A 13,679-nucleotide genomic window follows, 5' to 3' on the forward strand; every position below is an offset into this window, starting at 1 on the left:
TACCGTCTCTGCATCTCTCACATGCGCAGGTCTGTATGTCACTTATACCGTCTCTGCATCTCTCACACACGGGGTCTGTATGTCTCTTATACCGTCTCTGCATCTCTCACACGCGGGGTCTGTATGTCACTTATACCGTCTCTGCATCTCTCACACACGGGGTCTGTATGTCTCTTATACCGTCTCTGCATCTCTCACACGCGGGGTCTGTATGTCTCTTATACCGTCTCTGCATCTTTCACACGCGGGGTCTGTATGTCACTTATACCGTCTCTGCATCTCTCACACACGGGGTCTGTATGTCTCTTATACCGTCTCTGCATCTCTCACACACGGGGTCTGTATGTCTCTTATACCGTCTCTGCATCTCTCACACACGGGGTCTGTATGTCTCTTATACCGTCTCTGCATCTCTCACATGCGCAGGTCTGTATGTCACTTATACCGTCTCTGCATCTCTCACACACGGGGTCTGTGTGTCACTTATACCGTCTCTGCATCTCTCACACGCGGGGTCTGTATGTCTCTTATACCGTCTCTGCATCTCTCACACGCGGGGTCTGTATGTCACTTATACCGTCTCTGCATCTCTCACACACGGGGTCTGTGTGTCACTTATACCGTCTCTGCACCTCTCACATGCGGGGTCTGTATGTCTCTTATACCGTCTCTGCATCTCTCACACACGGGGTCTGTATGTCTCTTATACCGTCTCTGCATCTCTCACACACGGGGTCTGTATGTCACTTATACCGTCTCTGCAACTCTCACACGCGGGGTCTGTATGTCTCTTATACCGTCTCTGCATCTCTCACACACGGGGTCTGTATGTCTCTTATACCGTCTCTGCATCTCTCACACACGGTCTGTATGTCTCTTATACCGTCTCTGCATCTCTCACACACGGGGTCTGTATGTCACTTATACCGTCTCTGCATCTCTCACACGCGGGGTCTGTATGTCTCTTATACCGTCTCTGGATCTCTCACATGGGATCTGTATGTCTCTTATACCGTCTCTGCATCTCTCACACACGGGGTCTGTATGTCTCTTATACCGTCTCTGCATCTCTCACACGCGGGGTCTGTATGTCTCTTATACCGTCTCTGCATCTCTCACACGTGTGGTCTGTATGTCTCTCATACCGTCTCTGCATCTCTCACACGCGGTCTGTATGTCTCTTATACCGTCTCCATCTCTCACACGCGGAGTCTGTATGTCTCTAATACCGTCTCTGCATCTCTCACACGCGGGGTCTGTATGTCTCTTATACCGTCTCTGCATCTCTCACACGTGTGGTCTGTATGTCTCTCATACCGTCTCTGCATCTCTCACACGCGGTCTGTATGTCACTTATACCGTCTCCATCTCTCACACGCGGAGTCTGTATGTCTCTAATACCGTCTCTGCATCTCTCACACGCGGGGTCTGTATGTCTCTTATACCGTCTCTGCATCTCTCACACGCGGTCTGTATGTCTCTTATACCGTCTCTGCATCTCTCACACGCGTGGTCTGTATGTCTCTTATACAGTCTCTGCATCTCTCACACGCGGGGTCTGTATGTCTCTTATACCGTCTCTGCATCTCTCACACGTGTGGTCTGTATGTCTCTCATACCGTCTCTGCATCTCTCACACGCGGTCTGTATGTCTCTTATACCGTCTCTGCATCTCTCACACACGGGGTCTGAATGTCTCTTATACCGTCTCTGCATCTCTCACACGCGGTCTGTATGTCTCTTATACCGTCTCTGCATCTCTCACACGCGGGGTCTGTATGTAACTTCTACCGTCTCTGCATCTCACACGCGGGGTCTGTATGTCACTTATACCGTCTCTGCATCTCTCACACACGGGGTCTGTGTGTCACTTATACCGTCTCTACATCTCTCACACGTGGTCTGTATGTCTCTTATACCGTCTCTGCATCTCTCACACGCGGGGTCTGTATGTCTCTTATACAGTCTCTGCATCTCTCACACGCGGGGTCTGTATGTCTCTTATACCGTCTCTGCATCTCTCACACGCGGTCTGTATGTCACTTATACCGTCTCTGCATCTCTCACACGGGGTCTGTATGTCACTTATACCGTCTCTGCATCTCTCACACACGGGGTCTGTATGTCACTTATACCGTCTCTGCAACTCTCACACGCGGGGTCTGTATGTCTCTTATACCGTCTCTGCATCTCTCACACACGGGGTCTGTATGTCTCTTATACCGTCTCTGCATCTCTCACACACGGTCTGTATGTCACTTATACCGTCTCCATCTCTCACACGCGGAGTCTGTATGTCTCTAATACCGTCTCTGCATCTCTCACACGCGGGGTCTGTATGTCTCTTATACCGTCTCTGCATCTCTCACACGCGGTCTGTATGTCTCTTATACCGTCTCTGCATCTCTCACACGCGTGGTCTGTATGTCTCTTATACAGTCTCTGCATCTCTCACACGCGGGGTCTGTATGTCTCTTATACCGTCTCTGCATCTCTCACACACGTGGTCTGTATGTCTCTCATACCGTCTCTGCATCTCTCACACGCGGTCTGTATGTCTCGTATACCGTCTCTGCATCTCTCACACGCGGTCTGTATGTCTCTTATACCGTCTCTGCATCTCTCACACGCGTGGTCTGTATGTCTCTTATACAGTCTCTGCATCTCTCACACACGCGGTCTGTATGTCTCTTATACCGTCTCTGCATCTCTCACACACGTGGTCTGTATGTCTCTCATACCGTCTCTGCATCTCTCACACGCGGTCTGTATGTCTCTTATACAGTCTCTGCATCTCTCACACACGCGGTCTGTATGTCTCTTATACCGTCTCTGCATCTCTCACACACGTGGTCTGTATGTCTCTCATACCGTCTCTGCATCTCTCACACGCGGGGTCTGTATGTCTCTTATACCGTCTCTGCATCTCTCACATGCGGTCTGTATGTCTCTTATACCGTCTCTGCATCTCTCACACGTGTGGTCTGTATGTCTCTTATACAGTCTCTGCATCTCTCACACGCGGGGTCTGTATGTCTCTTATACCGTCTCTGCATCTCTCACACACGTGGTCTGTATGTCTCTCATACCGTCTCTGCATCTCTCACACGCGGTCTGTATGTCTCTTATACCGTCTCTGGATCTCTCACACACGGGGTCTGAATGTCTCTAATACCGTCTCTGCATCTCTCACACGCGGGGTCTGTATGTCTCTTATACCGTCTCTGCATCTCTCACACGCGGTCTGTATGTCTCTTATACCGTCTCTGCATCTCTCACACGCGTGGTCTGTATGTCTCTTATACAGTCTCTGCATCTCTCACACACGCGGTCTGTATGTCTCTTATACCGTCTCTGCATCTCTCACACACGTGGTCTGTATGTCTCTCATACCGTCTCTGCATCTCTCACACGCGGTCTGTATGTCTCTTATACCGTCTCTGCATCTCTCACACACGGGGTCTGAATGTCTCTTATACCGTCTCTGCATCTCTCACACACGGGGTCTGTATGTCTCTTATACCGTCTCTGCATCTCTCACACACGGGGTCTGTATGTCTCTTATACCGTCTCTGCATCTCTCACACACGGGGTCTGTATGTCTCTTATACCGTCTCTGAATTTCTCACACGCAGAGTCTGTATGTCTCTTATACCGTCTCTGCATCTCTCACACACGGGGTCTGTATGTCTCTCTTATACCGTCTCTGCATCTCTCACACGCGGGTCTGTATGTCACTTATACCGTCTCTGCATCTCTCACACACGCGGGGTCTGTATGTCTCTTATACCATCTCTGCATCTCTCACACGTGGGGTCTGTATGTCTCTTATACCGTCTCTGCATCTCTCACACGCGGGGTCTGTATGTCTCTTATACCGTCTCTGCATCTCTCACACACGGGGTCTGTATGTCTCTTATACAGTCTCTGCATCTCTCACACGGGGTCTGTATGTCACTTATACCGTCTCTGCATCTCTCACACACGGGGTCTGTATGTCTCTTATACCGTCTCTGCATCTCTCACACGGGGTCTGTATGTCACTTATACCGTCTCTCCATCACTCACACGCAGGTCTGTATGTCTCTTATACCGTCTCTGCATCTCACACACGCGGGGTCTGTATGTCTCTTATACCATCTCTGCATCTCTCACACACGGGGTCTGTATGTCTCTTATACCGTCTCTGCATCTCTCACACGCGGGGTCTGTATGTCACTTATACCGTCTCTGCATCTCTCACACGCGGTCTGTATGTCTCTTATACCGTCTCTGCATCTCTCACACACGGGGTCTGTATGTCACTTATACCGACTCTGCATCTCTCACACGCGGGGTCTGTATGTCTCTTATACCGTCTCTGGATCTCTCACATGGGATCTGTATGTCTCTTATACCGTCTCTGCATCTCTCACACGCTGTCTGTATGTCTCTTATACCGTCTCTGCATCTCTCACACGTGGGGTCTGTATGTCTCTTATACCGTCTCTGCATCTCTCACACGCGGTCTGTATGTCACTTATACCATCTCTGCATCTCTCACACGCGGGGTCTGTATGTCTCTTATACCGTCTCTGCATCACTCACACGGGGTCTGTATGTCTCTTATACCGTCTCTGCATCTCTCACACGCGGGGTCTGTATGTCTCTTATACCGTCTCTGCATCTCTCACACGCGGGGTCTGTATGTCTCTTATACCGTCTCTGCATCTCTCACACGCGGGGTCTGTATGTCACTTATACCGTCTCTGCATCTCTCACACGTGGGGTCTGTATGTCTCTTATACCGTCTCTGGATCTCTCACATGGGATCTGTATGTCTCTTATACCGTCTCTGCATCTCTCACACACGGGGTCTGTATGTCTCTTATACCGTCTCTGCATCTCACACACGCGGGGTCTGTATGTCTCTTATACCGTCTCTGAATTTCTCACACGCGGGGTCTGTATGTCTCTGCATCTCTCACGCGGGGTCTGTATGTCTCTTATACCGTCTCTGTATCTCTCACACGCGGGGTCTGTATGTCTCTTATACCGTCTCTGCATCTCTCACACGCGGGATCTGTATGTCTCTTATACCATCTCTGCATCTCTCACACACGGGGTCTGTATGTCTCTTATACCGTCTCTGAATTTCTCACACGCGGGGTCTGTATGTCTCTGCATCTCTCACGCGGGGTCTGTATGTCTCTTATACCGTCTCTGAATTTCTCACACGCGGGGTCTGTATGTCTCTTATACCGTCTCTGCATCTCTCACACGCGGGGTCTGTATGTCTCTTATACCTTCTCTGCATCTGTCACACACGCGGTCTGTATGTCACTTATACCGTCTCTGCATCTCTCACACGCGGGGTCTGTATGTCTCTTATACCTTCTCTGCATCTCTCACACACGCGGTCTGTATGTCTCTTATACCTTCTCTGCATCTCTCACACACGCGGTCTGTATGTCTCTTATACCGTCTCTGCATCTCTCACACGCGGGGTCTGTATGTCTCTTATACCGTCTCTGCATCTCTCACACACGCGGTCTGTATGTCTCTTATACCGTCTCTGCATCTCTCACACTCGGGGTCTGTATGTCTCTTATACCGTCTCTGAATTTCTCACACGCGGGGTCTGTATGTCTCTTATACCGTCTCTGCATCTCTCACACGCGGGATCTGTATGTCTCTTATACCGTCTCTGCATCTCTCACACACGGGGTCTGTATGTCACTTATACCGTCTCTGCATCTCTCACACACGGGGTCTGTATGTCTCTTATACTGTCTCTCCATCACTCACACGTGGGGTCTGTATGTCTCTTATACCGTCTCTGCATCTCTCACACGCGGGGTCTGTATGTCTCTTATACCGTCTCTGCATCTCTCACACGCGGTCTGTATGTCTCTTATACCGTCTCTGCATCTCTCACACGCGGGGTCTGTATGTCTCTTATACCGTCTCTGCATCTCTCACACGCGTGGTCTGTATGTCTCTTATACCGTCTCTGCATCTCTCACACGCGGTCTGTATGTCTCTTATACCGTCTCTGCATCTCTCACACGCGTGGTCTGTATGTCTCTTATACAGTCTCTGCATCTCTCACACACGCGGTCTGTATGTCTCTTATACCGTCTCTGCATCTCTCACACACGTGGTCTGTATGTCTCTTATACAGTCTCTGCATCTCTCACACGCGGGGTCTGTATGTCTCTTATACCGTCTCTGCATCTCTCACACGCGGGGTCTGTATGTCTCTTATACCGTCTCTGCATCTCTCACACATGGTCTGTATGTCTCTTATACCGTCTCTGCATCTCTCACACGCGGTCTGTATGTCTCTTATACCGTCTCTGCATCTCTCACACACGGGGTCTGAATGTCTCTTATACCGTCTCTGCATCTCTCACACACGGGGTCTGTATGTCTCTTATACCATCTCTGCATCTCTCACACACGGGGTCTGTATGTCTCTTATACCGTCTCTGCATCTCTCACACACGGGGTCTGTATGTCTCTTATACCGTCTCTGAATTTCTCACACGCAGAGTCTGTATGTCTCTTATACCGTCTCTGCATCTCTCACACACGGGGTCTGTATGTCTCTCTTATACCGTCTCTGCATCTCTCACACGCGGGTCTGTATGTCACTTATACCGTCTCTGCATCTCTCACACACGCGGGGTCTGTATGTCTCTTATACCGTCTCTGCATCTCTCACACGTGGGGTCTGTATGTCTCTTATACCGTCTCTGCATCTCTCACACGCGGGGTCTGTATGTCTCTTATACCGTCTCTGCATCTCTCACACACGGGGTCTGTATGTCTCTTATACAGTCTCTGCATCTCTCACACGGGGTCTGTATGTCACTTATACCGTCTCTGCATCTCTCACACACGGGGTCTGTATGTCACTTATACCGTCTCTGCATCTCTCACACGCGGTCTGTATGTCTCTTATACCGTCTCTGCATCTCTCACACACGGGGTCTGTATGTCACTTATACCGTCTCTGCATCTCTCACACGCGGGGTCTGTATGTCTCTTATACCATCTCTGGATCTCTCACATGGGATCTGTATGTCTCTTATACCGTCTCTGCATCTCTCACACGCGGTCTGTATGTCTCTTATACCGTCTCTGCATCTCTCACACGTGGGGTCTGTATGTCTCTTATACCGTCTCTGCATCTCTCACACGCGGTCTGTATGTCACTTATACCATCTCTGCATCTCTCACACGCGGGGTCTGTATGTCTCTTATACCGTCTCTGCATCACTCACACGGGGTCTGTATGTCTCTTATACCGTCTCTGCATCTCTCACACGCGGGGTCTGTATGTCTCTTATACCGTCTCTGCATCTCTCACACGCGGGGTCTGTATGTCACTTATACCGTCTCTGCATCTCTCACACGTGGGGTCTGTATGTCTCTTATACCGTCTCTGGATCTCTCACATGGGATCTGTATGTCTCTTATACCGTCTCTGCATCTCTCACACACGGGGTCTGTATGTCTCTTATACCGTCTCTGCATCTCTCACACTCGGGGTCTGTATGTCACTTATACCGTCTCTGCATCTCTCACACGCGGGGTCTGTAGGTCTCTTATACCGTCTCTGCATCTCTCACACGTGGGGTCTGTATGTCTCTTATACCGTCTCTGCATCTCTCACACGCGGTCTGTATGTCACTTATACCGTCTCTGCATCTCTCACACGCGGGGTCTGTATGTCTCTTATACCGTCTCTGCATCTCTCACACGCGGTCTCTATGTCACTTATACCATTTCTGCATCTCTCACACACGGGGTCTGTATGTCTCTTATACCGTCTCTGCATCTCTCACACACGCGGTCTGTATGTCTCTTATACCGTCTCTGCATCTTTCACACACGGTCTGTATGTCTCTTATACCGTCTCTGCATCTCACACACGCGGGGTCTGTATGTCTCTTATACCGTCTCTGCATCTCTCACACGCGCAGGTCTGTATGTCACTTATACCGTCTCTGCATCTCTCACACGCGGGGTCTGTATGTCTCTTATACCATCTCTGCATCTCTCACACGCGGGGTCTGTATGTCTCTTATACCGTCTCTGCTTCTCTCACACGCGGTCTCTATGTCACTTATACCTTTTCTGCATCTCTCACACACGGGGTCTGTATGTCTCTTATACCGTCTCTGCATCTCTCCCACACGCGGTCTGTATGTCTCTTATACAGTCTCTGCATCTCTCACATGCGGTCTGTATGTCTCTTATAACGTCTCCATCTCTCACACGGGGTCTGTATGTCTCTTATACCGTCTCTGCATCCAGGGGCGGATCCAGGATAAAATGACAGGGGGGGCACCATGATAAAAGAGGGTTTAGGTGGGGGGCGGTGTTAGTGGTGCCAGTGTACATGCTAAGAGAGCGGCAGAGAGAGGGTGGGAATGGGATTAAAAATAGGCCCTGGCATTTAAAGTATGCAGGCCCACCATGGTGACAAAAGTGAAGGATGTAGTTTTGCGCTCTCCGGAAAATGTGGTGTGGCCACTCAACAGGGGGCATGTCCTTGAGTGTAGTGTACAACACCATATACAACTTCTACACATTATGCAACAAAATACTAGACCCCATAATACTTGCCCCTTACACATGATGCCAAATGGAATGAGCCAAAATTCACATAATGCCACACGGATTGAGCCAAAATTCAAATAATGCCACATGGATTGAGCCAAAATTCACATAATGCCACACGGATTGAGCAAAAATTCACATAATGCCACACGGATTGAGCCAAAATTCACATAATGCCACACGGATTGTGACAAAATTCACATAATGCCACACGGATTGAGCCAAAATTCACATAATGCCACACGGATTGAGACAAAATTCACAATACGTTTCATAAACAGGAACATTGTCCACCAAAGGCGCGCATTAAACATTTACACCATAATGTCCATTACACGTTAAGTTACACGCCATTATGTCCATTATGTGTTATGCCAAACACCATAATGCGTATTAAAAATTATGCTACATAAGTGCTGCTTATCTACATGCTCATTGCCAAGGGTTCCATGCTCATTGCCAGAGGTTCCATGCTCATTGCCATGTGGGATTACATGCTCATTGCCAAGGGGAATACATGCTCGCGGTAAATGGGGGACAGCCGCCAGGCAGAAGTGATAGCCACTGACAGTGGCAGAGCCTGGCTGTATTCAGAGCACTGCAGGTCCAGGCTATTAGAAATAATACCCCTTTCACACCAGAAAATGCATTCCCAGGTTGGCCCCTTTTACACCAGCCTAGTCCCTGTATTTTCTTGTGTGAGGGGGAGAGAAAACCACCCCTCCCCCCCTTTAACCAGTTATCTTATTTAACCGGCTATATCTTCGGAACCAACTGATCCATTTACATGAGACAAGTATCATATTGAAGAACTTTTGAGTGGGCTTTGAATGATTTTGGTCCAGTGAAACTGGAACGTTTGGTTCCAGAGTAATCTGCCCCAAAGAACATGAACAGCCATGAAATTACATTTCAAAAATAAAAAAATTAGTTTACACGTAATATCTCTGGAACCGATTGACCGATATGGACCAGCCTGGTATCATCTTGACGGGTCCCATATTATCCTATGGGGAAAAAACGTTACAGCTTTGCCAGGCGATATCTCTGGTTCCCGGGGGGCTAGAGACACGGGGCTGGGCTCGTTGGAAAGCCCTGGTCCTCAGCTACAAAATGAAATGACAGGGGGGGCACGTGCCCGGGTGCCCCCCCCCCTGAATCCGCCACTGTCTGCATCTCTCACACGGGGTCTGTATGTCTCTTATACAGTCTCTGCATCTCTCACACGCGAGGTCTGTATGTCACTTATACCGTCTCTGCATCTCTCACACGCGGGGTCTGTATGTCTCTTATACCGTCTCTGCATCTCTCACACGGTCTGTATGTCTCTTATACCGTCTCTGCATCTCTCACACACGGTCTGTATGTCACTTATACCGTCTCTGCATCTCTCACACGCGGGGTCTGTATGTCACTTATAACGTCTCTGCATCTCTCACACACGCGGTCTGTATGTCACTTATACCGTCTCTGCATCTCTCACACGCGGGGTCTGTATGTCTCTTATACCGTCTCTGCATCTCTCACACACGGTCTGTATGTCTCTTATACCGTCTCTGCATCTCTCACACACGGTCTGTATGTCTCTTATACCGTCTCTGCATCTCTCACACACGGTCTGTATGTCTCTTATACCGTCTCTGCATCTCTCACACACGGTCTGTATGTCTCTTATACCGTCTCTGCATCTCTCACACGCGGGTCTGTATGTCACTTATACCGTCTCTGCATCTCACACACGCGGGGTCTGTATGTCTCTTATACCGTCTCTGCATCTCTCACACGGGGTCTGTATGTCTCTTATACCGTCTCTGCATCTCTCACACGCGGGGTCTGTATGTCTCTTATACCGTCTCTGCATCTCTCACACGCGGGGTCTGTATGTCACTTATACCGTATCTGCATCTCTCACACGTGGGGTCTGTATGTCTCTTATACCGTCTCTGCATCTCTCACACGGGGTCTGTATGTCTCTTATACCGTCTCTGCATCTCTCACACACGGGGTCTGTATGTCTCTTATACCGTCTCTGCATCTCTCACACGCGGTCTGTATGTCTCTTATACCGTCTCTGTATCTCTCACACACGGTCTGTATGTCACTTATACCGTCTCTGCATCTCTCACACGGGGTCTGTATGTCTCTTATACCGTCTCTGCATCTTTCACACACGGGGTCTGTATGTCACTTATACCGTCTCTCCATCACTCACACGCAGGTCTGTATGTCACTTATACCGTCTCTGCATCTCTCACACACGGGGTCGGTATGTCTCTTATACCATCTCCATCTCTCACACGCGGGGTCTGTATGTCTCTTATACCGTCTCTGCATCTCTCACACGCGGGGTCTGTATGTCACTTATACCGTTTCTGCATCTCTCACACGCGGGGTCTGTATGTCTCTTATACCGTCTCTGCATCTCTCACACGCGGGGTCTGTATGTCACTTATACCGTCTCTGCATCTCTCACACACGCGGGGTCTGTATATCTCTTATTCCATCTCTGCATCTCTCACACACGCGGACTGTATGTCTCTTATACCGTCTCTCCATCACTCACACACGGGGTCTGTATGTCTCTTATACCGTCTCTGCATCTCTCACATGCGCAGGTCTGTATGTCACTTATACCGTCTCTGCATCTCTCACACGCTGGGTCTGTATGTCACTTATACCGTCTCTGCATCTCTCACACACGGGGTCTGTATGTCTCTTATACCGTCTCTGCATCTCTCACACACGGGGTCTGTATGTCTCTTATACGTCTCTGCATCTCTCACACGGGGTCTGTATGTCACTTATACCGTCTCTGCATCTCTCACACGCTGGGTCTGTATGTCACTTATACCGTCTCTGCATCTCTCACACACGGGGTCTGTATGTCTCTTATACCGTCTCTGCATCTCTCACACACGGGGTCTGTATGTCTCTTATACCGTCTCTCCATCACTCACACACGGGGTCTGTATGTCTCTTATACCATCTCTGCACCTCTCACACGCGGGGTCTGTATGTCATTTATACCACCTCACACCGGAGGCCAGGAGAACGTATGTTAGTTCCCAGGCTGCAGAGAGCGTGGATCCGTGTTAGTTCTCGGGATCTATAGGCCCCCCCACGTGTTAGGCCCCAGAGAGTTATTGTCCCCACAGCTCCTAGGTCTGACTGCGTGGGGTAGTGGCACGTAATAGAATGGCGCAGGGCTGAGGTTTAGCCGCAGGGTTCAGGTGAATCAGCCCCTAAGTCTGCCTATGTTACCGGTTATTCTGCAGGTACCTCGTGGTGACAGAACCTGAGCCATGGATGGCGTGTTACACCAGCTTCTCGCCCCATCGCCCCATGAGGTGCAGCAGTGCGTGGGGCAGCTGATGGGAGAGGTGCAGACGAGATGTGAGGAGTTGGTGGAGGCTCTGGTAAAAGACACGAGGCGCACTCAGTACTTAGCGGCGCTGGGCAGTCAGCTGGAGACGCCCAATGTAAGGTAGGTGCTTGTACCCTGCACAGTGACCTTGTGGGTGTGGTGGGTGTGCATAGGTCGGTGTCAGGGCACGTCGGTGGTTGGTCTGTGTTATGGTGGGTACACACACGGTTCGGAGGGAGTGAGGCGGGAGGACGGAGATCGAAGCAGACTTTCCTGGTGCTGCGGGGCCGCGCATTGGGATCAAATCTGCATTGAGGGCAGTTGACGCACTTCTATAAGAAAAATCGAATAGGGAAATTACAGAAATACAGTCACTATTGGGGCAGGTGGGTGTTGGGGCAGGTGGGTGTTGGGGTATGGGTTCACTGTTGGGGTATAGGAAATCTCCATTGGGGCCAAGACTCACGTGAGGAATAAATATTGTCTATAAAGTGTCTACCTTAAAGGTCCTCACATGGTATCCTGACTGATCATAGACTGACTCATGATAGACAGTCATATGCGAGCGCAGCGAGCCATGCGAGGGGACGTGGTACACTTAGACAGTGTCCATGTTGACCTATGTCAACATAGACACCCTAAAAACATTAAAAACTCACGTCGACCTTTTGACCATGTGGACTTTTTGACTGTCTACCATTAGTGGTCGACCATATGACTGTCTAAGATGAGTCAGTCTATGATGCATACCATAACCCCTCACATAGAGGAGACTCTGCTTGCACCTTGGGGGGGTTAACTACAGAAGGATTGCTGGCAGAAATTCTTACCTTTATTGCAGCAGCAACACGCTATGGATGAGTGCACACCAGCACAGATAAGAAGTCACTGTGTGATCATGTTCTGCTGTGTCTCTCTCCTGTCAGGTGTTCCCACAATTAAAAAAATTGGTTCAACTCATAAAAATTCCTATCCTGAATGCAATCATGCTGTTAGCCTTGTATTCACATACGCCAACCGTGTCAATTAATTAAACCTCCTCCGTTTTCCACCCAAAAAATTATACAAAATTCCCCATAATAATAATAATACTGGATAAAGAAAAGTGTCATTACCATCCAGCCACAATTGCCTATAGAGTCTATAGCATTTGTAACCGCCCAATGACAATAAGCTCCCCATCAGCTTAACATTTATATATTGCTAGCTTAGTGAAAACAACATTAACACTGCGGATCTTATTCCACGTTATAAGGTTTGGTGATATAACTGGTCATTCTTATAAAGCGATTATAACATAAACCTATTAGACAAGGGACGGACAGGACATCAATAGCTTTATTAGCAAAGAATGGCGAACAAATACAGAGCACACATCAAACAAGCTCCGGATAAGGTGTACACAGGGCGGAGGCGGCTCAGTTACAGCAGGGCCGTATCGGCGGAGCTCGGGGGATAATAGAGTAACTGAATATAATGCGTGCACAGGGTAAACACATGCATTAAGCCGCATGACAGATACTCAGCAACCAATCCTCACATAAATGGCAGGCGTAGCAGTGCAAACACGGCTAAACCTGTAACAAAACTGCGCTATCCCGACGCTCAATCCCTCGGCGTCAGAGCGGCTTAGAGGCTGAAAGGGTGCAGACGGAACTTGGACAGGGGTTCAGGTTGATTTACCGACAGACATTATACCGACACC

General features: G+C 49.3%; 1 protein-coding gene across 1 annotated transcript in view; it reads left to right on the forward strand.

Annotated features, from left to right (window-relative positions):
- Positions 1 to 13,679, forward strand: part of LOC146037173 (uncharacterized) — a 38,946-nt gene that overhangs the window by 8,192 nt on the left and 17,075 nt on the right. The window contains exon 2 of the mRNA XM_083161141.1: positions 11,886 to 12,094. Coding sequence (XP_083017267.1) covers positions 11,913 to 12,094 — 182 coding nt within the window. The 5' untranslated portion in view covers positions 11,886 to 11,912. The remainder of the gene's footprint in view (positions 1 to 11,885; positions 12,095 to 13,679) is intronic.

This window comes from Crinia signifera, chromosome 9 (genome assembly GCF_055691185.1).
Source record: "Crinia signifera chromosome 9, ASM5569118v1, whole genome shotgun sequence".
NCBI classification, from domain to species: domain Eukaryota; kingdom Metazoa; phylum Chordata; class Amphibia; order Anura; family Myobatrachidae; genus Crinia; species Crinia signifera.